Source organism: Oncorhynchus nerka, linkage group LG14 (assembly GCF_034236695.1).
Source record: "Oncorhynchus nerka isolate Pitt River linkage group LG14, Oner_Uvic_2.0, whole genome shotgun sequence".
NCBI classification, from domain to species: Eukaryota; Metazoa; Chordata; class Actinopteri; order Salmoniformes; family Salmonidae; genus Oncorhynchus; species Oncorhynchus nerka.
The window spans coordinates 81,609,910-81,637,894 of NC_088409.1; the positions used below are offsets into that span (position 1 = coordinate 81,609,910).

The following is a 27,985-nucleotide window of genomic DNA, read 5'->3' on the forward strand; positions in this document are numbered from 1 at the left end:
GCTGTCTGTCAGTGAGTGTTTTGGACTATCCACACTGCTGTTACTGTGCTGTGTCTGTCAGTGAGTGTTTTGGACTATCCACACTGCTGTTACTGTGCTGTGTCTGTCAGTGAGTGTTTTGGACTATCCACACTGCTGTTACTGGACTGTCTGTCAGTGAGTGTTTTGGACTATCCACACTGCTGTTACTGGACTGTCTGTCAGTGAGTGTTTTGGACTATCCACACTGCTGTTACTGGACTGTCTGTCAGTGAGTGTTTTGGACTATCCACACTGCTGTTACTGGACTGTGTCTGTCAGTGAGTGTTTTGGACTATCCACACTGCTGTTACTGGACTGTGTCTGTCAGTGAGTGTTTTGGACTATCCACACTGCTGTTACTGGACTGTGTCTGTCAGTGAGTGTTTTGGACTATCCACACTGCTGTTACTGTGCTGTGTCTGTCAGTGAGTGTTTTGGACTATCCACACTTCTGTTACTGTGCTGTGTCTGTCAGTGAGTGTTTTGGACTGTCCACACTGCTGTTACTGTGCTGTGTCTGTCAGTGAGTGTTTTGGACTATCCACACTGCTGTTACTGTGCTGTGTCTGTCAGTGAGTGTTTTGGACTATCCACACTGCTGTTACTGTGCTGTGTCTGTCAGTGAGTGTTTTGGACTATCCACACTGCTGTTACTGTGCTGTGTCTGTCAGTGAGTGTTTTGGACTATCCACACTGCTGTTACTGTGCTGTGTCTGTCAGTGAGTGTTTTGGACTATCCACACTGCTGTTACTGGACTGTCTGTCAGTGAGTGTTTTGGACTATCCACACTGCTGTTACTGGGCTGTCTGTCAGTGAGTGTTTTGGACTATCCACACTGCTGTTACTGTGCTGTGTCTGTCAGTGAGTGTTTTGGACTATCCACACTGATGTTACTGTGCTGTGTCTGTCAGTAAGTGTTTTGGACTATCCACACTGCTGTTACTGGGCTGTCTGTCAGTGAGTGTTTTGGACTATCCACACTGCTGTTACTGTGCTGTGTCTGTCAGTGAGTGTTTTGGACTATCCACACTGCTGTTACTGGACTGTCTGTCAGTGAGTGTTTTGGACTATCCACACTGCTGTTACTGGGCTGTCTGTCAGTGAGTGTTTTGGACTATCCACACTGCTGTTACTGTGCTGTGTCTGTCAGTGAGTGTTTTGGACTATCCACACTGATGTTACTGTGCTGTGTCTGTCAGTAAGTGTTTTGGACTATCCACACTGCTGTTACTGGGCTGTCTGTCAGTGAGTGTTTTGGACTATCCACACTGCTGTTACTGTGCTGTGTCTGTCAGTGAGTGTTTTGGACTATCCACACTGCTGTTACTGGACTGTGTCTGTCAGTAAGTGTTTTGGACTATCCACACTGCTGTTACTGGACTGTCTGTCAGTGAGTGTTTTGGACTATCCACACTGCTGTTACTGTGCTGTGTCTGTCAGTGAGTGTTTTGGACTATCCACACTGCTGTTACTGGGCTGTCTGTCAGTGAGTGTTTTGGACTATCCACACTTCTGTTACTGTGCTGTGTCTGTCAGTGAGTGTTTTGGACTATCCACACTGCGGTTACTGTGCTGTGTCTGTCAGTGAGTGTTTTGGACTATCCACACAGCTGTTACTGTGCTGTGTCTGTCAGTGAGTGTTTTGGACTATCCACACTGCTGTTACTGTGCTGTCTGTCAGTGAGTGTTTTGGACTATCCACACTGCTGTTACTGTGCTGTCTGTCAGTGAGTGTTTTGGACTATCCACACTGCTGTTACTGTGCTGTGTCTGTCAGTGAGTGTTTTGGACTATCCACACTGCTGTTACTGTGCTGTGTCTGTCAGTGAGTGTTTTGGACTATCCACACTGCTGTTACTGGACTGTCTGTCAGTGAGTGTTTTGGACTATCCACACTGCTGTTACTGGACTGTGTCTGTCAGTGAGTGTTTTGGACTATCCACACTGCTGTTACTGGACTGTCTGTCAGTGAGTGTTTTGGACTATCCACACTGGTGTTACTGGGCTGTCTGTCAGTGAGTGTTTTGGACTATCCACACTGCTGTTACTGTGATGTGTCTGTCAGTGAGTGTTTTGGACTATCCACACTGCTGTTACTGGACTGTCTGTCAGTGAGTGTTTTGGACTATCCACACTGCTGTTACTGTGCTGTGTCTGTCAGTGAGTGTTTTGGACTATCCACACTTCTGTTACTGTGCTGTGTCTGTCAGTGAGTGTTTTGGACTATCCACACTGCTGTTACTGTGCTGTGTCTGTCAGCGAGTGTTTTGGACTATCCACGCTGCTGTTACTGGGCTTTGTCTGTCAGTGAGTGTTTTGGACTATCCACACTGCTGTTACTGGGCTTTGTCTGTCAGTGAGTGTTTTGGACTATCCACACTGCTGTTACTGTGCTGTGTCTGTCAGCTAGTGTTTTGGACTATCCACACTTCTGTTACTGTGCTGTGTCTGTCAGTGAGTGTTTTGGACTATCCACACTGCTGTTACTGTGCTGTGTCTGTCAGTGAGTGTTTTGGACTATCCACACTGCTGTTACTGTGCTGTGTCTGTCAGTGAGTGTTTTGGACTATCCACACTGCTGTTACTGTGCTGTGTCTGTCAGTGAGTGTTTTGGACTATCCACACTGCTGTTACTGTGCTGTGTCTGTCAGTGAGTGTTTTGGACTATCCACACTGCTGTTACTGTGCTGTGTCTGTCAGTGAGTGTTTTGGACTATCCACACTGCTGTTACTGTGCTGTGTCTGTCAGTGAGTGTTTTGGACTATCCACACTGCTGTTACTGTGCTGTGTCTGTCAGTGAGTGTTTTGGACTATCCACACTGCTGTTACTGTGCTGTGTCTGTCAGTGAGTGTTTTGGACTATCCACACTGCTGTTACTGTGCTGTGTCTGTCAGTGAGTGTTTTGGACTATCCACACTGCTGTTACTGGACTGTCTGTCAGTGAGTGTTTTGGACTATCCACACTGCTGTTACTGTGCTGTCTGTCAGTGAGTGTTTTGGACTATCCACACTGCTGTTACTGGACTGTCTGTCAGTGAGTGTTTTGGACTATCCACACTGCTGTTACTGTGCTGTCTGTCAGTGAGTGTTTTGGACTATCCACACTGCTGTTACTGGACTGTGTCTGTCAGTGAGTGTTTTGGACTATCCACGCTGCTGTTACTGGGCTTTGTCTGTCAGTGAGTGTTTTGGACTATCCACACTGCTGTTACTGTGCTGTGTCTGTCAGTGAGTGTTTTGGACTATCCACACTGCTGTTACTGGACTGTCTGTCAGTGAGTGTTTTGGACTATCCACACTGGTGTTACTGGGCTGTCTGTCAGTGAGTGTTTTGGACTATCCACACTGCTGTTACTGTGCTGTGTCTGTCAGTGAGTGTTTTGGACTATCCACACTGCTGTTACTGGACTGTCTGTCAGTGAGTGTTTTGGACTATCCACACTGCTGTTACTGGACTGTGTCTGTCAGTAAGTGTTTTGGACTATCCACACTGCTGTTACTGGACTGTCTGTCAGTGAGTGTTTTGGACTATCCACACTGGTGTTACTGGGCTGTCTGTCAGTGAGTGTTTTGGACTATCCACACTGCTGTTACTGTGCTGTGTATGTCAGTGAGTGTTTTGGACTATCCACACTGCTGTTACTGGACTGTCTGTCAGTGAGTGTTTTGGACTATCCACACTTCTGTTACTGTGCTGTGTCTGTCAGCGAGTGTTTTGGACTATCCACACTGCTGTTACTGTGCTGTGTCTGTCAGTGAGTGTTTTGGACTATCCACACTTCTGTTACTGTGCTGTGTCTGTCAGTGAGTGTTTTGGACTATCCACACTGCTGTTACTGTGCTGTGTCTGTCAGTGAGTGTTTTGGACTATCCACACTGCTGTTACTGTGCTGTGTCTGTCAGTGAGTGTTTTGGACTATCCACACTGCTGTTACTGTGCTGTGTCTGTCAGTGAGTGTTTTGGACTATCCACACTGCTGTTACTGTGCTGTGTCTGTCAGTGAGTGTTTTGGACTATCCACACTTCTGTTACTGTGCTGTGTCTGTCAGTGAGTGTTTTGGACTATCCACACTGCTGTTACTGGACTGTCTGTCAGTGAGTGTTTTGGACTATCCACACTGCTGTTACTGTGCTGTGTCTGTCAGTGAGTGTTTTGGACTGTCCACACTGCTGTTACTGTGCTGTGTCTGTCAGTGAGTGTTTTGGACTATCCACACTGCTGTTACTGTGCTGTGTCTGTCAGTGAGTGTTTTGGACTATCCACACTGCTGTTACTGTGCTGTGTCTGTCAGTGAGTGTTTTGGACTATCCACACTGCTGTCACTGTGCTGTGTCTGTCAGTGAGTGTTTTGGACTATCCACACTGCTGTTACTGTGCTGTGTCTGTCAGTGAGTGTTTTGGACTATCCACACTGCTGTTACTGTGCTGTGTCTGTCAGTGAGTGTTTTGGACTATCCACACTGCTGTTACTGGACTGTCTGTCAGTGAGTGTTTTGGACTATCCACACTGCTGTTACTGGGCTGTCTGTCAGTGAGTGTTTTGGACTATCCACACTGCTGTTACTGTGCTGTGTCTGTCAGTGAGTGTTTTGGACTATCCACACTGATGTTACTGTGCTGTGTCTGTCAGTAAGTGTTTTGGACTATCCACACTGCTGTTACTGGGCTGTCTGTCAGTGAGTGTTTTGGACTATCCACACTGCTGTTACTGTGCTGTGTCTGTCAGTGAGTGTTTTGGACTATCCACACTGCTGTTACTGGACTGTGTCTGTCAGTAAGTGTTTTGGACTATCCACACTGCTGTTACTGGACTGTCTGTCAGTGAGTGTTTTGGACTATCCACACTGCTGTTACTGTGCTGTGTCTGTCAGTGAGTGTTTTGGACTATCCACACTGCTGTTACTGGGCTGTCTGTCAGTGAGTGTTTTGGACTATCCACACTTTTGTTACTGTGCTGTGTCTGTCAGTGAGTGTTTTGGACTATCCACACGGTTACTGTGCTGTGTCTGTCAGTGAGTGTTTTGGACTATCCACACAGCTGTTACTGTGCTGTGTCTGTCAGTGAGTGTTTTGGACTATCCACACTGCTGTTACTGTGCTGTCTGTCAGTGAGTGTTTTGGACTATCCACACTGCTGTTACTGTGCTGTGTCTGTCAGTGAGTGTTTTGGACTATCCACACTGCTGTTACTGTGCTGTGTCTGTCAGTGAGTGTTTTGGACTGTCCACACTGCTGTTACTGGACTGTCTGTCAGTGAGTGTTTTGGACTATCCACACTGCTGTTACTGTGCTGTGTCTGTCAGTGAGTGTTTTGGACTATCCACACTGCTGTTACTGGACTGTCTGTCAGTGAGTGTTTTGGACTATCCACACTGGTGTTACTGGGCTGTCTGTCAGTGAGTGTTTTGGACTATCCACACTGGTGTTACTGGGCTGTCTGTCAGTGAGTGTTTTGGACTATCCACACTGCTGTTACTGGACTGTCTGTCAGTGAGTGTTTTGGACTATCCACACTGCTGTTACTGTGCTGTCTGTCAGTGAGTGTTTTGGACTATCCACACTGCTGTTACTGGACTGTGTCTGTCAGTGAGTGTTTTGGACTATCCACGCTGCTGTTACTGGGCTTTGTCTGTCAGTGAGTGTTTTGGACTATCCACACTGCTGTTACTGTGCTGTGTCTGTCAGTGAGTGTTTTGGACTATCCACACTGCTGTTACTGGACTGTCTGTCAGTGAGTGTTTTGGACTATCCACACTGGTGTTACTGGGCTGTCTGTCAGTGAGTGTTTTGGACTATCCACACTGCTGTTACTGTGCTGTGTCTGTCAGTGAGTGTTTTGGACTATCCACACTGCTGTTACTGGACTGTCTGTCAGTGAGTGTTTTGGACTATCCACACTGCTGTTACTGGACTGTGTCTGTCAGTAAGTGTTTTGGACTATCCACACTGCTGTTACTGGACTGTCTGTCAGTGAGTGTTTTGGACTATCCACACTGGTGTTACTGGGCTGTCTGTCAGTGAGTGTTTTGGACTATCCACACTGCTGTTACTGTGCTGTGTATGTCAGTGAGTGTTTTGGACTATCCACACTGCTGTTACTGGACTGTCTGTCAGTGAGTGTTTTGGACTATCCACACTTCTGTTACTGTGCTGTGTCTGTCAGCGAGTGTTTTGGACTATCCACACTGCTGTTACTGTGCTGTGTCTGTCAGTGAGTGTTTTGGACTATCCACACTTCTGTTACTGTGCTGTGTCTGTCAGTGAGTGTTTTGGACTATCCACACTGCTGTTACTGTGCTGTGTCTGTCAGTGAGTGTTTTGGACTATCCACACTGCTGTTACTGTGCTGTGTCTGTCAGTGAGTGTTTTGGACTATCCACACTGCTGTTACTGTGCTGTGTCTGTCAGTGAGTGTTTTGGACTATCCACACTGCTGTTACTGTGCTGTGTCTGTCAGTGAGTGTTTTGGACTATCCACACTTCTGTTACTGTGCTGTGTCTGTCAGTGAGTGTTTTGGACTATCCACACTGCTGTTACTGGACTGTCTGTCAGTGAGTGTTTTGGACTATCCACACTGCTGTTACTGTGCTGTGTCTGTCAGTGAGTGTTTTGGACTGTCCACACTGCTGTTACTGTGCTGTGTCTGTCAGTGAGTGTTTTGGACTATCCACACTGCTGTTACTGTGCTGTGTCTGTCAGTGAGTGTTTTGGACTATCCACACTGCTGTTACTGTGCTGTGTCTGTCAGTGAGTGTTTTGGACTATCCACACTGCTGTCACTGTGCTGTGTCTGTCAGTGAGTGTTTTGGACTATCCACACTGCTGTTACTGTGCTGTGTCTGTCAGTGAGTGTTTTGGACTATCCACACTGCTGTTACTGTGCTGTGTCTGTCAGTGAGTGTTTTGGACTATCCACACTGCTGTTACTGGACTGTCTGTCAGTGAGTGTTTTGGACTATCCACACTGCTGTTACTGGGCTGTCTGTCAGTGAGTGTTTTGGACTATCCACACTGCTGTTACTGTGCTGTGTCTGTCAGTGAGTGTTTTGGACTATCCACACTGATGTTACTGTGCTGTGTCTGTCAGTAAGTGTTTTGGACTATCCACACTGCTGTTACTGGGCTGTCTGTCAGTGAGTGTTTTGGACTATCCACACTGCTGTTACTGTGCTGTGTCTGTCAGTGAGTGTTTTGGACTATCCACACTGCTGTTACTGGACTGTGTCTGTCAGTAAGTGTTTTGGACTATCCACACTGCTGTTACTGGACTGTCTGTCAGTGAGTGTTTTGGACTATCCACACTGCTGTTACTGTGCTGTGTCTGTCAGTGAGTGTTTTGGACTATCCACACTGCTGTTACTGGGCTGTCTGTCAGTGAGTGTTTTGGACTATCCACACTTTTGTTACTGTGCTGTGTCTGTCAGTGAGTGTTTTGGACTATCCACACTGCGGTTACTGTGCTGTGTCTGTCAGTGAGTGTTTTGGACTATCCACACAGCTGTTACTGTGCTGTGTCTGTCAGTGAGTGTTTTGGACTATCCACACTGCTGTTACTGTGCTGTCTGTCAGTGAGTGTTTTGGACTATCCACACTGCTGTTACTGTGCTGTGTCTGTCAGTGAGTGTTTTGGACTATCCACACTGCTGTTACTGTGCTGTGTCTGTCAGTGAGTGTTTTGGACTGTCCACACTGCTGTTACTGGACTGTCTGTCAGTGAGTGTTTTGGACTATCCACACTGCTGTTACTGTGCTGTGTCTGTCAGTGAGTGTTTTGGACTATCCACACTGCTGTTACTGGACTGTCTGTCAGTGAGTGTTTTGGACTATCCACACTGGTGTTACTGGGCTGTCTGTCAGTGAGTGTTTTGGACTATCCACACTGGTGTTACTGGGCTGTCTGTCAGTGAGTGTTTTGGACTATCCACACTGCTGTTACTGTGCTGTGTCTGTCAGTGAGTGTTTTGGACTATCCACACTGCTGTTACTGGACTGTGTCTGTCAGTAAGTGTTTTGGACTATCCACACTGCTGTTACTGGACTGTCTGTCAGTGAGTGTTTTGGACTATCCACACTGGTGTTACTGGGCTGTCTGTCAGTGAGTGTTTTGGACTATCCACACTGCTGTTACTGTGCTGTGTCTGTCAGTGAGTGTTTTGGACTATCCACACTGCTGTTACTGGACTGTCTGTCAGTGAGTGTTTTGGACTATCCACACTTCTGTTACTGTGCTGTGTCTGTCAGTGAGTGTTTTGGACTATCCACACTTCTGTTACTGTGCTGTGTCTGTCAGTGAGTGTTTTGGACTATCCACACTGCTGTTACTGTGCTGTGTCTGTCAGTGAGTGTTTTGGACTATCCACACTGCTGTTACTGTGCTGTGTCTGTCAGTGAGTGTTTTGGACTATCCACACTGCTGTTACTGTGCTGTGTCTGTCAGTGAGTGTTTTGGACTATCCACACTGCTGTTACTGTGCTGTGTCTGTCAGTGAGTGTTTTGGACTATCCACACTTCTGTTACTGTGCTGTGTCTGTCAGTGAGTGTTTTGGACTATCCACACTGCTTTTACTGGACTGTCTGTCAGTGAGTGTTTTGGACTATCCACACTGCTGTTACTGTGCTGTGTCTGTCAGTGAGTGTTTTGGACTGTCCACACTGCTGTTACTGTGCTGTGTCTGTCAGTGAGTGTTTTGGACTATCCACACTGCTGTTACTGTGCTGTGTCTGTCAGTGAGTGTTTTGGACTATCCACACTGCTGTCACTGTGCTGTGTCTGTCAGTGAGTGTTTTGGACTATCCACACTGCTGTTACTGTGCTGTGTCTGTCAGTGAGTGTTTTGGACTATCCACACTGCTGTTACTGTGCTGTGTCTGTCAGTGAGTGTTTTGGACTATCCACACTGCTGTTACTGGGCTGTCTGTCAGTGAGTGTTTTGGACTATCCACACTGATGTTACTGTGCTGTGTCTGTCAGTAAGTGTTTTGGACTATCCACACTGCTGTTACTGGGCTGTGTCTGTCAGTGAGTGTTTTGGACTATCCACACTGCTGTTACTGTGCTGTGTCTGTCAGTGAGTGTTTTGGACTATCCACACTGCTGTTACTGTGCTGTGTCTGTCAGTGAGTGTTTTGGACTGTCCACACTGCTGTTACTGGACTGTCTGTCAGTGAGTGTTTTGGACTATCCACACTGCTGTTACTGGACTGTGTCTGTCAGTAAGTGTTTTGGACTATCCACACTGCTGTTACTGGGCTGTCTGTCAGTGAGTGTTTTGGACAATCCACACTGCTGTTACTGTGCTGTGTCTGTCAGTGAGTGTTTTGGACTATCCACACTGCTGTTACTGTGCTGTGTCTGTCAGTGAGTGTTTTGGACTATCCACACTGCTGTTACTGGACTGTCTGTCAGTGAGTGTTTTGGACTATCCACACTGCTGTTACTGTGCTGTGTCTGTCAGTGAGTGTTTTGGACTATTTAACTTCTGTTACTGTGCTGTGTCTGTCAGTGAGTGTTTTGGACTATCCACACTGCTGTTACTGGACTGTCTGTCAGTGAGTGTTTTGGACTATCCACACTGCTGTTACTGTGCTGTGTCTGTCAGTGAGTGTTTTGGACTGTCCACACTGCTGTTACTGTGCTGTGTCTGTCAGTGAGTGTTTTGGACTATCCACACTGCTGTTACTGTGCTGTGTCTGTCAGTGAGTGTTTTGGACTATCCACACTGCTGTTACTGTGCTGTGTCTGTCAGTGAGTGTTTTGGACTATCCACACTGCTGTTACTGTGCTGTGTCTGTCAGTGAGTGTTTTGGACTATCCACACTGCTGTTACTGTGCTGTGTCTGTCAGTGGACTATCCACACTGCTGTTACTGGGCTGTCTGTCAGTGAGTGTTTTGGACTATCCACACTGATGTTACTGTGCTGTGTCTGTCAGTAAGTGTTTTGGACTATCCACACTGCTGTTACTGGGCTGTGTCTGTCAGTGAGTGTTTTGGACTATCCACACTGCTGTTACTGTGCTGTGTCTGTCAGTGAGTGTTTTGGACTGTCCACACTGCTGTGTCCACACTGCTGTTACTGGACTGTCTGTTAGTGAGTGTTTTGGACTATCCACACTGCTGTTACTGGAATGTCTGTCAGTGAGTGTTTTGGACTATCCACCCTGCTGTTACTGGACTGTGTCTGTCAGTGAGTGTTTTGGACTATCCACACTGCTGTTACTGGACTGTGTCTGTCAGTAAGTGTTTTGGACTATCCACACTGCTGTTACTGGACTGTGTCTGTCAGTAAGTGTTTTGGACTATCCACACTGCTGTTACTGGACTGTCTGTCAGTGAGTGTTTTGGACTATCCACACTGCTGTTACTGTGCTGTGTCTGTCAGTGAGTGTTTTGGACTATCCACACTTCTGTTACTGTGCTGTGTCTGTCAGTGAGTGTTTTGGACTATCCACACTGCTGTTACTGGACTGTCTGTCAGTGAGTGTTTTGGACTATCCACACTGCTGTTACTGTGCTGTGTCTGTCAGTGAGTGTTTTGGACTGTCCACACTGCTGTTACTGTGCTGTGTCTGTCAGTGAGTGTTTTGGACTATCCACACTGCTGTTACTGTGCTGTGTCTGTCAGTGAGTGTTTTGGACTATCCACACTGCTGTTACTGTGCTGTGTCTGTCAGTGAGTGTTTTGGACTATCCACACTGCTGTTACTGTGCTGTGTCTGTCAGTGAGTGTTTTGGACTATCCACACTGCTGTTACTGTGCTGTGTCTGTCAGTGAGTGTTTTGGACTGTCCACACTGCTGTTACTGGACTGTCTGTCAGTGAGTGTTTTGGACTATCCACACTGCTGTTACTGGAATGTCTGTCAGTGAGTGTTTTGGACTATCCACCCTGCTGTTACTGGACTGTGTCTGTCAGTGAGTGTTTTGGACTATCCACACTGCTGTTACTGGACTGTGTCTGTCAGTAAGTGTTTTGGACTATCCACACTGCTGTTACTGGACTGTGTCTGTCAGTAAGTGTTTTGGACTATCCACACTGCTGTTACTGGACTGTGTCTGTCAGTAAGTGTTTTGGACTATCCACACTGCTGTTACTGGACTGTCTGTCAGTGAGTGTTTTGGACTATCCACACTGCTGTTACTGGGCTGTCTGTCAGTGAGTGTTTTGGACTATCCACACTGCTGTTACTGTGCTGTGTCTGTCAGTGAGTGTTTTGGACTATCCACACAGCTGTTACTGTGCTGTGTCTGTCAGTGAGTGTTTTGGACTATCCACACTGCTGTTACTGTGCTGTCTGTCAGTGAGTGTTTTGGACTATCCACACTGCTGTTACTGTGCTGTGTCTGTCAGTGAGTGTTTTGGACTATCCACACTGCTGTTACTGTGCTGTGTCTGTCAGTGAGTGTTTTGGACTGTCCACACTGCTGTTACTGGACTGTCTGTCAGTGAGTGTTTTGGACTATCCACACTGCTGTTACTGTGCTGTGTCTGTCAGTGAGTGTTTTGGACTATCCACACTGCTGTTACTGGACTGTCTGTCAGTGAGTGTTTTGGACTATCCACACTGGTGTTACTGGGCTGTCTGTCAGTGAGTGTTTTGACTATCCACACTGGTGTTACTGGGCTGTCTGTCAGTGAGTGTTTTGGACTATCCACACTGCTGTTACTGTGCTGTGTCTGTCAGTGAGTGTTTTGGACTATCCACACTGCTGTTACTGGACTGTGTCTGTCAGTAAGTGTTTTGGACTATCCACACTGCTGTTACTGGACTGTCTGTCAGTGAGTGTTTTGGACTATCCACACTGGTGTTACTGGGCTGTCTGTCAGTGAGTGTTTGGACTATCCACACTGCTGTTACTGTGCTGTGTCTGTCAGTGAGTGTTTTGGACTATCCACACTGCTGTTACTGGACTGTCTGTCAGTGAGTGTTTTGGACTATCCACACTTCTGTTACTGTGCTGTGTCTGTCAGCGAGTGTTTTGGACTATCCACACTGCTGTTACTGTGCTGTGTCTGTCAGTGAGTGTTTTGGACTATCCACACTTCTGTTACTGTGCTGTGTCTGTCAGTGAGTGTTTTGGACTATCCACACTGCTGTTACTGTGCTGTGTCTGTCAGTGAGTGTTTTGGACTATCCACACTGCTGTTACTGTGCTGTGTCTGTCAGTGAGTGTTTTGGACTATCCACACTGCTGTTACTGTGCTGTGTCTGTCAGTGAGTGTTTTGGACTATCCACACTGCTGTTACTGTGCTGTGTCTGTCAGTGAGTGTTTTGGACTATCCACACTTCTGTTACTGTGCTGTGTCTGTCAGTGAGTGTTTTGGACTATCCACACTGCTTTTACTGGACTGTCTGTCAGTGAGTGTTTTGGACTATCCACACTGCTGTTACTGTGCTGTGTCTGTCAGTGAGTGTTTTGGACTGTCCACACTGCTGTTACTGTGCTGTGTCTGTCAGTGAGTGTTTTGGACTATCCACACTGCTGTTACTGTGCTGTGTCTGTCAGTGAGTGTTTTGGACTATCCACACTGCTGTTACTGTGCTGTGTCTGTCAGTGAGTGTTTTGGACTATCCACACTGCTGTTACTGTGCTGTGTCTGTCAGTGAGTGTTTTGGACTATCCACACTGCTGTTACTGTGCTGTGTCTGTCAGTGAGTGTTTTGGACTATCCACACTGCTGTTACTGGGCTGTCTGTCAGTGAGTGTTTTGGACTATCCACACTGATGTTACTGTGCTGTGTCTGTCAGTAAGTGTTTTGGACTATCCACACTGCTGTTACTGGGCTGTGTCTGTCAGTGAGTGTTTTGGACTATCCACACTGCTGTTACTGTGCTGTGTCTGTCAGTGAGTGTTTTGGACTATCCACACTGCTGTTACTGTGCTGTGTCTGTCAGTGAGTGTTTTGGACTGTCCACACTGCTGTTACTGGACTGTCTGTCAGTGAGTGTTTTGGACTATCCACACTGCTGTTACTGGACTGTGTCTGTCAGTGAGTGTTTTGGACTATCCACACTGCTGTTACTGGACTGTGTCTGTCAGTAAGTGTTTTGGACTATCCACACTGCTGTTACTGGGCTGTCTGTCAGTGAGTGTTTTGGACAATCCACACTGCTGTTACTGTGCTGTGTCTGTCAGTGAGTGTTTTGGACTATCCACACTGCTGTTACTGTGCTGTGTCTGTCAGTGAGTGTTTTGGACTATCCACACTGCTGTTACTGGACTGTCTGTCAGTGAGTGTTTTGGACTATCCACACTGCTGTTACTGTGCTGTGTCTGTCAGTGAGTGTTTTGGACTATCCACACTGCTGTTACTGTGCTGTGTCTGTCAGTGAGTGTTTTGGACTATCCACACTGCTGTTACTGGACTGTCTGTCAGTGAGTGTTTTGGACTATCCACACTGCTGTTACTGTGCTGTGTCTGTCAGTGAGTGTTTTGGACTTCCACACTGCTGTTACTGTGCTGTGTCTGTCAGTGAGTGTTTTGGACTATCCACACTGCTGTTACTGTGCTGTGTCTGTCAGTGAGTGTTTTGGACTATCCACACTGCTGTTACTGTGCTGTGTCTGTCAGTGAGTGTTTTGGACTATCCACACTGCTGTTACTGTGCTGTGTCTGTCAGTGAGTGTTTTGGACTATCCACACTGCTGTTACTGTGCTGTGTCTGTCAGTGGACTATCCACACTGCTGTTACTGGGCTGTCTGTCAGTGAGTGTTTTGGACTATCCACACTGATGTTACTGTGCTGTGTCTGTCAGTAAGTGTTTTGGACTATCCACACTGCTGTTACTGGGCTGTGTCTGTCAGTGAGTGTTTTGGACTATCCACACTGCTGTTACTGTGCTGTGTCTGTCAGTGAGTGTTTTGGACTCCACACTGCTGTGTCCACACTGCTGTTACTGGACTGTCTGTTAGTGAGTGTTTTGGACTATCCACACTGCTGTTACTGGAATGTCTGTCAGTGAGTGTTTTGGACTATCCACCCTGCTGTTACTGGACTGTGTCTGTCAGTGAGTGTTTTGGACTATCCACACTGCTGTTACTGGACTGTGTCTGTCAGTAAGTGTTTTGGACTATCCACACTGCTGTTACTGGACTGTGTCTGTCAGTAAGTGTTTTGGACTATCCACACTGCTGTTACTGGACTGTCTGTCAGTGAGTGTTTTGGACTATCCACACTGCTGTTACTGTGCTGTGTCTGTCAGTGAGTGTTTTGGACTATCCACACTGCTGTTACTGTGCTGTGTCTGTCAGTGAGTGTTTTGGACTATCCACACTGCTGTTACTGGACTGTCTGTCAGTGAGTGTTTTGGACTATCCACACTGCTGTTACTGTGCTGTGTCTGTCAGTGAGTGTTTTGGACTGTCCACACTGCTGTTACTGTGCTGTGTCTGTCAGTGAGTGTTTTGGACTATCCACACTGCTGTTACTGTGCTGTGTCTGTCAGTGAGTGTTTTGGACTATCCACACTGCTGTTACTGTGCTGTGTCTGTCAGTGAGTGTTTTGGACTATCCACACTGCTGTTACTGTGCTGTGTCTGTCAGTGAGTGTTTTGGACTATCCACACTGCTGTTACTGTGCTGTGTCTGTCAGTGAGTGTTTTGGACTATCCACACTGCTGTTACTGGACTGTCTGTCAGTGAGTGTTTTGGACTATCCACACTGCTGTTACTGGAATGTCTGTCAGTGAGTGTTTTGGACTATCCACCCTGCTGTTACTGGACTGTGTCTGTCAGTGAGTGTTTTGGACTATCCACACTGCTGTTACTGGACTGTGTCTGTCAGTGAGTGTTTTGGACTATCCACACTGCTGTTACTGTGCTGTGTCTGTCAGTGAGTGTTTTGGACTATCCACACTGCTGTTACTGTGCTGTGTCTGTCAGTGAGTGTTTTGGACTATCCACACTGCTGTTACTGTGCTGTGTCTGTCAGTGAGTGTTTTGGACTATCCACACTGCTGTTACTGTGCTGTGTCTGTCAGTGAGTGTTTTGGACTGTCCACACTGCTGTTACTGGACTGTCTGTCAGTGAGTGTTTTGGACTATCCACACTGCTGTTACTGGAATGTCTGTCAGTGAGTGTTTTGGACTATCCACCCTGCTGTTACTGGACTGTGTCTGTCAGTGAGTGTTTTGGACTATCCACACTGCTGTTACTGGACTGTGTCTGTCAGTAAGTGTTTTGGACTATCCACACTGCTGTTACTGGACTGTGTCTGTCAGTGAGTGTTTTGGACTATCCACACTGCTGTTACTGGACTGTGTCTGTCAGTGAGTGTTTTGGACTATCCACACTGCTGTTACTGGACTGTCTGTCAGTGAGTGTTTTGGACTATCCACACTGCTGTTACTGGGCTGTCTGTCAGTGAGTGTTTTGGACTATCCACACTGCTGTTACTGTGCTGTGTCTGTCAGTGAGTGTTTTGGACTATCCACACTGCTGTTACTGTGCTGTGTCTGTCAGTGAGTGTTTTGGACTATCCACACTGCTGTTACTGGACTGTCTGTCAGTGAGTGTTTTGGACTATCCACACTGCTGTTACTGGACTGTATGTCAGTGAGTGTTTTGGACTATCCACACTGCTGTTACTGGACTGTGTCTGTCAGTAAGTGTTTTGGACTATCCACACTGCTGTTACTGGACTGTCTGTCAGTGAGTGTTTTGGACTATCCACACTGGTGTTACTGGGCTGTCTGTCAGTGAGTGTTTTGGACTATCCACACTGCTGTTACTGTGATGTGTCTGTCAGTGAGTGTTTTGGACTATCCACACTGCTGTTACTGGACTGTCTGTCAGTGAGTGTTTTGGACTATCCACACTTCTGTTACTGTGCTGTGTCTGTCAGCGAGTGTTTTGGACTATCCACACTTCTGTTACTGTGCTGTGTCTGTCAGTGAGTGTTTTGGACTATCCACACTGCTGTTACTGTGCTGTGTCTGTCAGCGAGTGTTTTGGACTATCCACGCTGCTGTTACTGGGCTTTGTCTGTCAGTGAGTGTTTTGGACTATCCACACTGCTGTTACTGGGCTTTGTCTGTCAGTGAGTGTTTTGGACTATCCACACTGCTGTTACTGTGCTGTGTCTGTCAGTGAGTGTTTTGGACTATCCACACTGCTGTTATTGTGCTGTGTCTGTCAGTGAGTGTTTTGGACTATCCACACTTCTGTTACTGTGCTGTGTCTGTCAGTGAGTGTTTTGGACTGTCCACAATGCTGTTACTGTGCTGTGTCTGTCAGTGAGTGTTTTGGACTATCCACACTGCTGTTACTGTGCTGTGTCTGTCAGTGAGTGTTTTGGACTATCCACACTGCTGTTACTGTGCTGTGTCTGTCAGTGAGTGTTTTGGACTATCCACACTGCTGTTACTGTGCTGTGTCTGTCAGTGAGTGTTTTGGACTATCCACACTGCTGTTACTGGACTGTCTGTCAGTGAGTGTTTTGGACTATCCACACTGCTGTTACTGTGCTGTCTGTCAGTGAGTGTTTTGGACTATCCACACTGCTGTTACTGGACTGTGTCTGTCAGTGAGTGTTTTGGACTATCCACACTGCTGTTACTGGACTGTGTCTGTCAGTAAGTGTTTTGGACTATCCACACTGCTGTTACTGGACTGTCTGTCAGTGAGTGTTTTGGACTATCCACACTGCTGTTACTGGACTGTCTGTCAGTGAGTGTTTTGGACTATCCACACTGCTGTTACTGGACTGTGTCTGTCAGTAAGTGTTTTGGACTATCCACACTGCTGTTACTGGACTGTCTGTCAGTGAGTGTTTTGGACTATCCACACTGCTGTTACTGTGCTGTGTCTGTCAGTGAGTGTTTTGGACTATCCACACTGCTGTTACTGGACTGTCTGTCAGTGAGTGTTTTGACTATCCACACTTCTGTTCTGTGTCTGTCAGCGAGTGTTTTGGACTATCCACACTGCTGTTACTGTGCTGTGTCTGTCAGTGAGTGTTTTGGACTATCCACACTTCTGTTACTGTGCTGTGTCTGTCAGTGAGTGTTTTGGACTATCCACACTGCTGTTACTGTGCTGTGTCTGTCAGTGAGTGTTTTGGACTATCCACACTGCTGTTACTGTGCTGTGTCTGTCAGTGAGTGTTTTGGACTGTCCACACTGCTGTTACTGTGCTGTGTCTGTCAGTGAGTGTTTTGGACTATCCACACTGCTGTGTCTGTCAGTGAGTGTTTTGGACTATCCACACTGCTGTTACTGTGCTGTGTCTGTCAGTGAGTGTTTTGGACTATCCACACTGCTGTTATTGTGCTGTGTCTGTCAATGAGTGTTTTGGACTATCCACACTTCTGTTACTGTGCTGTGTCTGTCAGTGAGTGTTTTGGACTGTCCACAATGCTGTTACTGTGCTGTGTCTGTCAGTGAGTGTTTTGGACTATCCACACTGCTGTTACTGTGCTGTGTCTGTCAGTGAGTGTTTTGGACTATCCACACTGCTGTTACTGTGCTGTGTCTGTCAGTGAGTGTTTTGGACTATCCACACTGCTGTTACTGGGCTGTCTGTCAGTGAGTGTTTTGGACTATCCACACTGCTGTTACTGTGCTGTGTCTGTCAGTGAGTGTTTTGGACTATCCACACTGCTGTTACTGGACTGTCTGTCAGTGAGTGTTTTGGACTATCCACACTGCTGTTACTGTGCTGTCTGTCAGTGAGTGTTTTGGACTATCCACACTGCTGTTACTGGACTGTGTCTGTCAGTGAGTGTTTTGGACTATCCACACTGCTGTTACTGGACTGTGTCTGTCAGTAAGTGTTTTGGACTATCCACACTGCTGTTACTGGACTGTCTGTCAGTAAGTGTTTTGGACTATCCACACTGCTGTTACTGGACTGTGTCTGTCAGTAAGTGTTTTGGACTATCCACACTGCTGTTACTGGACTGTCTGTCAGTGAGTGTTTTGGACTATCCACACTGCTGTTACTGGACTGTCTGTCAGTGAGTGTTTTGGACTATCCACACTGCTGTTACTGGACTGTGTCTGTCAGTAAGTGTTTTGGACTATCCACACTGCTGTTACTGGACTGTCTGTCTGTCAGTGACTGTGCTGTGTCTTTGGACTATCCACACTGCTGTTACTGGACTGTCTGTCAGTGAGTGTTTTGGACTATCCACACTTCTGTTACTGTGCTGTGTCTTTGTTTTGGACTATCCACACTGCTGTTACTGTGCTGTGTCTGTCAGTGAGTGTTTTGGACTATCCACACTTCTGTTACTGTGCTGTGTCTGTCAGTGAGTGTTTTGGACTATCCACACTGCTGTTACTGTGCTGTGTCTGTCAGTGAGTGTTTTGGACTGTCCACACTGCTGTTACTGTGCTGTGTCTGTCAGTGAGTGTTTTGGACTATCCACACTGCTGTTACTGGACTGTCTGTCAGTGAGTGTTTTGGACTATCCACACTTCTGTTACTGTGCTGTGTCTGTCAGTGAGTGTTTTGGACTATCCACACTGCTGTTACTGGACTGTCTGTCAGTGAGTGTTTTGGACTATCCACACTGCTGTTACTGTGCTGTGTCTGTCAGTGAGTGTTTTGGACTATCCACACTGCTGTTACTGTGCTGTGTCTGTCAGTGAGTGTTTTGGACTATCCACACTGTCAGTGAGTGTTTTGGACTATCCACACTGCTGTTACTGTGCTGTGTCTGTCAGTGAGTGTTTTGGACTGTCCACACTGCTGTTACTGTGCTGTGTCTGTCAGTGAGTGTTTTGGACTATCCACACTGCTGTTACTGTGCTGTGTCTGTCAGTGAGTGTTTTGGACTATCCACACTGCTGTTACTGTGCTGTGTCTGTCAGTGAGTGTTTTGGACTATCCACACTGCTGTTACTGTGCTGTGTCTGTCAGTGAGTGTTTTGGACTGTCCACACTGCTGTTACTGTGCTGTGTCTGTCAGTGAGTGTTTTGGACTATCCACACTGCTGTTACTGGACTGTCTGTCAGTGAGTGTTTTGGACTATCCACACTTCTGTTACTGTGCTGTGTCTGTCAGTGAGTGTTTTGGACTATCCACACTGCTGTTACTGGACTGTCTGTCAGTGAGTGTTTTGGACTATCCACACTGCTGTTACTGTGCTGTGTCTGTCAGTGAGTGTTTTGGACTATCCACACTGCTGTTACTGTGCTGTGTCTGTCAGTGAGTGTTTTGGACTATCCACACTGCTGTGTCTGTCAGTGAGTGTTTTGGACTATCCACACTGCTGTTACTGTGCTGTGTCTGTCAGTGAGTGTTTTGGACTGTCCACACTGCTGTTACTGTGCTGTGTCTGTCAGTGAGTGTTTTGGACTATCCACACTGCTGTTACTGTGCTGTGTCTGTCAGTGAGTGTTTTGGACTATCCACACTGCTGTTACTGTGCTGTGTCTGTCAGTGAGTGTTTTGGACTATCCACACTGCTGTTACTGTGCTGTGTCTGTCAGTGCTACAAGGGCAGAGAATTCTCAGAGCTACAGAAAGACTCTAGGGAAAACTAAATCCTCACATCTCCCAAAAAACACTTCCTCTCCAAAACCCTCCCCCCTGCCTCCTGTCCTGCCTCTCTCTTACCTTACCCAGACAGGCTGATGATAAACAGCTCTGATCGCCCTTGTAACGTTCCCTCAGCAGTCTGCTTCTGACATGCAATAAACATTTACATTTTTTATATGTTAGTCATTTAGCACCTTACAGTAGTGAGTGCATACATTTTCATATTTTGTTTGTCCTGGTCCCCCGTGGGAATCAAACCCACAACTCTATCAACCGAACCACTAGGGACCAGCAGGCCACTCTCTCTATTCACTGTCGTTAGATTATGCTGGGATTTTAATATCGCCAACGTGTCTGGTCTGGGTGTGTGTGTGTCCACGCATTTGTAGATGAGAGATACAGACAGACATAAGGACACACACACACACACACACACACACACACTCTCTCTCTCTGGACAGATCAGAATGTGTGCTTAATTAGCATGTCATCCAGTATGTCAACTCACAGCACGGAAATACTGACCAGCTACAGGCCAGCTACAGGCCAGCTACAGGCCAGCTACAGGCCAGCTACAGGCCAGCTACAGGCCAGCTACAGGCCAGCTACAGGCCAGCTACAGGCCAGCTACAGGCCAGCTACAGGCCAGCTACCAGCCAGGCCAGCTACAGACCAGATACAGGCCAGCTACAGACTAGCTACAGACCAGCTACAGACCAGCTACAGTCCACCTACAGACCAGCTACAGACCAGCTACAGAGCAGCTACAGAGCAGCTACAGACCAGCTACAGAGCAGCTACAGACCAGCTACAGACCAGCTACAGAGCAGCTACAGAGCAGCTACAGAGCAGCTACAGAGCAGCTACAGAGCAGCTACAGAGCAGCTACAGACCAGCTACAGAGCAGCTACAGACCAGCTACAGAGCAGCTACAGAGCAGCTACAGACCAGCTACAGACCAGCTACAGACTAGCTACAGACTAGCTACAGACCAGCTACAGACTAGCTACAGACAGCTACAGAGCAGCTACAGAGCAGCTACAGAGCAGCTACAGAGCAGCTACAGAGCAGCTACAGAGCAGCTACAGAGCAGCTACAGAGCAGCTACAGAGCAGCTACAGGCCAGCTACAGGCTAGCTACAGACCAGCTACAGATCAGCTACAGACCAGCTACAGATCAGCTACAGACCAGCTACATAGCAGCTACAGACCAGATACAGGCCAGCTACAGACTAGCTACAGACCAACTATAGTCCAGATACAGACCACCTACAGACCACCTACAGACCACCTACAGACCAGCTACAGACCAGCTACAGACCAGCTACAGACCAGATACAGCAGCTACAGACCAGATACAGACCAGCTACCGACTAGCTACAGAGCAGCTACAGACCAGATACAGACTCTCTAGGCTGTATATTACAAGGCGTCTCTGTCAAGGCATTACACATACATTACATCCCATGTGCTTGGAGGGCAATATTGAGGGCAATATCACCTCTGCTGAGGAAAATGTAAACTTTTACTGTGATGGAAATGTGGATTTTCTCAAAGGAAACCCACAAGAAGATCCAGGACCGAGCAAAAACACACACTCATAAAACTGAATTTGTAAGACACTTGGCATATGGGGCGAACATTTACTAGATGTTATTTGGGTTATTCTTTACAAGGGCCATTGGAGCTGACAGAGTGGGGTCTGTAAAAAGTCCATAAGGAAATTAAGATTTGAGAAGGTGTCACGGCATTCATCGGAAGAAGAAAAGGAATTGTCAGACCAAAATGCAGCGGGGTATGTGTTCATCTTTAATATACTGACTTAACACTGAATACAAAATAACAAAAAGAATAGCCGAAACAGTAATGCAAGGTGCAACCAACACTAAACAGAAAATAACCAACCACAACTAACTGTGGGGAAACAGGCTACCTAAGTATGGTTCTCAATCAGAGACAACAAAAGACAGCTGTCCCTGATTGAGAACCATACCCGGCCAAAAGATAGAAATACAAAACCTAGACATACAAACATAGAATGCCCACCCACATCACACCCTGACCAAACAAAAAATAGAAGCATACAAAGCAATCTACGGTCAGGGCGTGACAGAAGGAGAGCTTCTCCTTGACAGGTGGTTGTTTTTCCAGCAGCATGCCACCCTGAATCCCACTGCTGGCTTGTCTCTGAAGCTAAGCAGAGTTGGTCCTGGTTGGTCCTGGATTGGAGACTGCTGGTGTTAGAAGGCCAGTAGGAGGCACTCTTTCCTCTGGTCTAAAACAAATATCCTAATACCCCAGGACAGTGATTGGGGAAATTGTCCTTCGTAGGGTGCCGTCTCTTGGACGGGACGTTAAACAGGTGTCCTGACTCTCCGTGGTCACTAAAGATCCAATTACACTTACTGTAAGAGTAGGGGTGTTAACCCTGTTGTCCTGGCTAAATTACAAATCTGTCCCTCATACATCATGGTCACCTAATCATCCCCAGCTTCCAAATGGCTCATTCATCCCCCCTCCTCTCCCCTGTTACTATTCCCCAGGTTGTTGCTGCAAATGAGAATGTGTTCTCAGTCAATTTACCTGGTACAGTAATGGTTAAATAGGCAAACACACCTGCTGTAAAAGCAACCATAAATCAATTCTGTGACCACAGGTCCATATAGTTATACTGATCACATAGATAATGAGAGAGAGAATGAAGAGGGGAAGAAATACAGAGAGAGAGGGAGAGAGAGGAAAGAGAGATAGGCTGATAGGGAGTAGTAAAAAGAGAGAGGGGGGGAAAGAGGACAAAGGAAGGGGACGATGAACAGATCCACTAGAAAAGGAGACAGGGTCTGAGAGACAGGGTCTGAGAGACAGGGACTGAGAGACAGGGTCTGAGAGTCTGAGGGTCTGAGAGACAGGGTCTGAGAGACATGGTCTAAGAGACAGGGTCTGAGAGTCTGAGGGTCTGAGAGACAGAGTCTGAGAGACAGGGTCTGAGAGACAGGGTCTGAGGGTCTGAGAGACAGGATTTGAGAGACATGGTCTAAGAGACAGGGTCTGGGTCTGAGACAGGTCTGAGAGACAGAGTCTGAGAGACAGGGTCTGAGGGACAGGGTCTGAGAGACAGGGTCTGAGGGACAGGGTCTGAGAGACAGGGTCTGAGAGACAGTGTCTGAGGGACAGGGTCTGAGGGTCTAGGAGACAGGGTCTAAGAGACAGGGTTTGAGGGTCTGAGAGACACGGTCTGAGAGACAGAGAGACAGGGTCTGAGAGACAGCATCTAAAAGACAGGGTATGAGAGACAGGGACTGAGGGTCTGATAGACAGGGTCTAAGAGAGGGTCTGAGAGACAGGGTCTGAGGTTCTGAGAGACAGGGTCTGAGGTTCTGAGAGACAGGGTCTGAGGTTCTGAGAGACAGGGTCTGAGGGTCTGAGAGACAGGCTCTGAGGGTCTGAGAGACAGGCTCTGAGGGTCTGAGAGACAGGGTCTGAGGGTCTGAGAGACAGAGAGACAGGGTCTGAGAGACCGTGTCTGAGGGACAGGGTCTGAGGGTCTGAGAGACAGGGTCTGAGAAACAAGGTCTGAGAGACAGGGTCTGAGAGACAGTGTCTGAGGGTCTGAGAGACAGGGACTAAGAGACAGGGTCTGAGAGACAAGGTCTGAAGGTCTGAGAGAAACGGTCTGAAAGACAGAGAGACAGGGTCTGAGAGACAGGGTCTGAGAGACAGGGTCTGAGAGACAGGGACTGAGAGACAGCGAGACAGGGTCTGAGAGACAGCAAGACAGGGTCTGAGAGACAAGAGACAGGGTCTGAGAGACAGGGTCTGAGAGACAGGGACTGAGAGACAGGGTTTGAGGGTCTGAGAGACACGGTCTGAAAGACAGAGAGACAGGGTCTGAGAGACAGGGTCTGAGAGACAGGGACTGAGAGACAGAGAGACACGGTCTGAGAGACAGGGTCTGAGAGACAGAGAGACAGGGTCTAAGAGACAGGGTCTAAGAGACAGGGTCTGAGAGACAGGGTCTGAGGTTCTGAGAGAAAGGGTCTGAGGGTCTGAGAGACAGGGTCTGAGGGTCTGAGAGACAGAGAGACAGGGTCTGAGAGACAGCGTCTAAGAGACAGGGTCTGAGAGACAGGGACTGAGGGTCTGAGAGACAGAGAGACAGGGTCTGAGAGACAGGGTCTAAGAGACAGGGTCTGAGTGACAGAGTCTGAGAGACAGGGTCTGAGGGTCTGAGAGACAGGGTCTGAGGGTCTGAGAGACAGGGTCTGAGAGACAGGGTCTGAGTGACAGAGTCTGAGAGACAGGGTCTGAGGGTCTGAGAGACAGGGTCTGAAAGACAGGGTCTGCGAGACAGAGTCTGAAAGACAGGGTCTGAGAGACAGAGTCTGAAAGACAGGGTCTGAGAGACAGAGTCTGAAAGACAGGGTCTGAGAGACAGAGTCTGAAAGACAGGGTCTGAGAAACAGGTTCTGAAAGACAGGGTCTGAGAGACAGGTTCTGAGAGACAGGGTCTGAGAGACAGGTTCTGAGAGACAGGGTCTGAGAAACAGGGTCTGAGAGACAGGTTCTGAGGGTCTGAGAGACAGGGTCTGAGAAACAAGGTCTGAGAGACAGGGTCTGAGAGACAGTGTCTGAGGGTCTGAGAGACAGGGACTAAGAGACAGGGTCTGAGAGGGACTGAGAGAAAGGGACTGAGAGACAGGGACTGAGACAGGGACAGGGTGAGAGACAGGGTTTGAGGGTCTGGGAGACAGAGACAGGGTCTAGAGACAGAGAGACAGGGTCTGAGAGACAGGGTCTGAGAGACAGGGACTGAGGGTCAGAGAGACAGGGTCTGAGAGACAGGGTCTGAGTGACAGAGTCTGAGAGACAGGGTCTGAGGGTCTGAGAGACAGGGTCTGAAAGACAGGGTCTGAGAGACAGGGTCTGAGAGACAGTCTGAGAGACGGGGTCTGAGAGACAGGGTCTGAGGAACAGGGTCTGGGAGACAGGGTCTGAGAGACAGGGACTGAGGGTTTGATAGATAGGGACTAAGAGACGGAGTCTGAGAGACAGGGTCTGAGGGTCTGAGAGACAGGGTCTGAGAGACAGGGTCTGACAGTCTGAGGGTCTGAGAGACAGAGTCTGAGAGACAGGGTCTGACAGTCTGAGGGTCTGAGAGACAGAGTCTGAGAGACAGGGTCTGAGGGACAGGGTCTGAGGGACAGGGTCTGAGGGACCGGGTCTGAGAGACAGGGTCTGAGAGACAAGGTCTGAGAAACAGGGTCTGAGAGACAGGGTCCGAGAGACAGTGTCTGAGGGACAGGGTCTGAGGGTCTAGGAGACAGGGTCTAAGAGACAGGGTTTGAGGGTCTGAGAGACACGGTCTGAGAGACAGAGAGACAGGGTCTGAGAGACAGCATCTAAAAGACAGGGTATGAGAGACAGGGACTGAGGGTCTGAGAGACAGGGTCTGAGAGAGGGTCTGAGAGACAGGGTCTGAGGGTCTGAGAGACAGAGGTCTGAGAGACAGGGTCTGAGGGTCTGAGAGACAGGGTCTGAGGGTCTGAGAGACAGGGTCTGAGGGTCTGAGAGACAGGCTCTGAGGGTCTGAGAGACAGGCTCTGAGGGTCTGAGAGACAGGCTCTGAGGGTCTGAGAGACAGGGTCTGAGAGACAGAGAGACAGGGTCTGAGAGACCGTGTCTGAGGGACAGGGTCTGAGGGTCTGAGAGACAGGGTCTGAGAAACAAGGTCTGAGAGACAGGGTCTGAGAGACAGTGTCTGAGGGTCTGAGAGACAGGGACTAAGAGACAGGGTCTGAGAGACAAGGTCTGAAGGTCTGAGAGACAGGGACTGAGAGACAGGGTTTGAGGGTCTGAGAGAAACGGTCTGAAAGACAGAGAGACAGGGTCTGAGAGACAGGGTCTGAGAGACAGGGACTGAGAGACAGCGAGACAGGGTCTGAGAGACAGCAAGACAGGGTCTGAGAGACAGAGAGACAGGGTCTGAGAGACAGGGACTGAGACAGGGTCTGAGAGACAGGGTTTGAGGGTCTAAGAGACAGGGTCTAGAGACAGAGAGACAGGGTCTGAGAGACAGGGTCTGAGAGACAGGGTCTGAGAGACAGAGACACGGTCTGAGAGACAGGGTCTGAGGAGACAGAGAGACAGGGTCTGAAAGACAGGGTCTGAGAGACAGGGTCTGAGAGACAGGGTCTGGGTTCTGAGAGAAAGGGTCTGAGGGTCTGAGAGACAGGGTCTGAGGGTCTGAGAGACAGAGAGACAGGGTCTGAGAGACAGCGTCTAAGAGACAGGGTCTGAGAGACAGGGACTGAGGGTCTGAGAGACAGAGAGACAGGGTCTGAGAGACAGGGTCTAAGAGACAGGGTCTGAGTGACAGAGTCTGAGAGACAGGGTCTGAGGGTCTGAGAGACAGGGTCTGAGTGACAGAGTCTGAGAGACAGGGTCTGAGGGTCTGAGAGACAGGGTCTGAAAGACAGGGTCTGCGAGACAGAGTCTGAAAGACAGGGTCTGAGAGACAGAGTCTGAAAGACAGGGTCTGAGAGACAGAGTCTGAAAGACAGGGTCTGAAAGACAGGTTCTGAAAGACAGGGTCTGAGAAACCGGTTCTGAGAGACAGGGTCTGAGAAACAGGGTCTGAGAGACAGGTTCTGAGGGTCTGAGAGACAGGGTCTGAGAAACAAGGTCTGAGAGACAGGGTCTGAGAGACAGTGTCTGAGGGTCTGAGAGACAGGGACTAAGAGACAGGGTCTGAGAGACAGGGACTGAGAGAAACGGTCTGAAAGACTGAGAGACAGGGACTGAGAGACAGGGACTGAGAGACAGGGACTGAGAGACAGGGTTTGAGGGTCTGGGAGACAGAGAGACAGGGACTGAGAGACAGGGACTGAGAGACAGGGACTGAGAGACAGGGTTTGAGGGTCTGGGAGACAGAGAGACAGGGTCTGAGAGACAGGGTCTGAGAGACAGGGTCTAAGAGACAGGGTCTGAGAGACAGGGACTGAGGGTCTGATAGACAGGGTCTAAGAGACAGGGTCTGAGTGACAGAGTCTGAGAGACAGGGTCTGAGGGTCTGAGAGACAGGGTCTGAAAGACAGGGTCTGAGGATCTGAGAGACAGGGTCTGAGAGACAGGGTCTGAGAGACAGGGTCTGAGAGACAGGGTCTGAGAGACGGGGTCTGAGAGACAGGGTCTGAGAGACAGGGACTGAGGGTTTGATAGATAGGGACTAAGAGACGGAGTCTGAGAGACAGGGTCTGAGGGTCTGAGAGACAGGGTCTGAGAGACAGGGTCTGACAGTCTGAGGGTCTGAGAGACAGAGTCTGAGAGACAGGGTCTGACAGTCTGAGGGTCTGAGAGACAGAGTCTGAGAGACCGGGTCTGAGGGACAGGGTCTGAGGGACAGGGTCTGAGAGACAGGGTCTGAGAGACCGGGTCTGAGAGACAAGGTCTGAGAAACAGGGTCTGAGAGACAGGGTCTGAGAGACAGTGTCTGAGGGACAGGGTTTGAGGGTCTGAGAGACAGCATCTAAAAGACAGGGTATGAGAGACAGGGACTGAGGGTCTGATAGACAGGGTCTAAGAGAGGGTCCAAGAGACAGGGTCTGAAAGACAGGGTCTGGGTTCTGAGAGACAGGCTCTGAGACAGGGTCTGAGAGACAGGCTCTGAGGGTCTGAGAGACACAGGGTCTGAGAGGCTCTGAGGGTCTGAGAGACAGGCTCTGAGGGTCTGAGAGACAGGGTCTGAGAGAGAGACAGGGTCTGAGAGACCGGTCTGAGGACAGGGTCTGAGGGTCTGAGAGACAGGGTCTGAGAAACAAGGTCTGAGAGACAGGGTCTGAGAGACAGTGTCTGAGGGTCTGAGAGACAGGGACTAAGAGACAGGGTCTGAGAGACAAGGTCTGAAGGTCTGAGAGACAGGGACTGAGAGACAGGGTTTGAGGGTCTGAGAGAAACGGTCTGAAAGACAGAGAGACAGGGTCTGAGAGACAGGGTCTGAGAGACAGGGACTGAGAGACAGCGAGACAGGGTCTGAGAGACAGCAAGACAGGGTCTGAGAGACAGAGAGACAGGGTCTGAGAGACAGGGACTGAGAGACAGGGACTGAGAGACAGGGTTTGAGGGTCTGAGAGACACGGTCTTAGAGACAGAGAGACAGGGTCTGAGAGACAGGGTCTGAGAGACAGAGAGACAGGGTCTAAGAGACAGGGTCTAAGAGACAGGGTCTGAGAGACAGGGTCTGAGGTTCTGAGAGAAAGGGTCTGAGGGTCTGAGGGTCTGAGAGACAGGGTCTGAGGGTCTGAGAGACAGAGAGACAGGGTCTGAGAGACAGCGTCTAAGAGACAGGGTCTGAGAGACAGGGACTGAGGGTCTGAGAGACAGAGAGACAGGGTCTGAGAGACAGGGTCTAAGAGACAGGGTCTGAGTGACAGAGTCTGAGAGACAGGGTCTGAGGGTCTGAGAGACAGGG

General features: G+C 48.6%; 1 protein-coding gene across 1 annotated transcript in view; it reads left to right on the top strand.

Moving 5' to 3' along the window:
* The window catches only part of LOC115142207 (fatty acid CoA ligase Acsl3-like), a 107,045-nt gene extending 87,522 nt beyond the window's left edge, over positions 1–19,523 (top strand). The window contains exon 5 of the mRNA XM_065027223.1: positions 19,470–19,523. Within this exon, the coding sequence (XP_064883295.1) occupies positions 19,470–19,523 (54 nt within the window). The remainder of the gene's footprint in view (positions 1–19,469) is intronic.
* Positions 19,524–27,985: the final 8,462 nt, after the last annotated feature.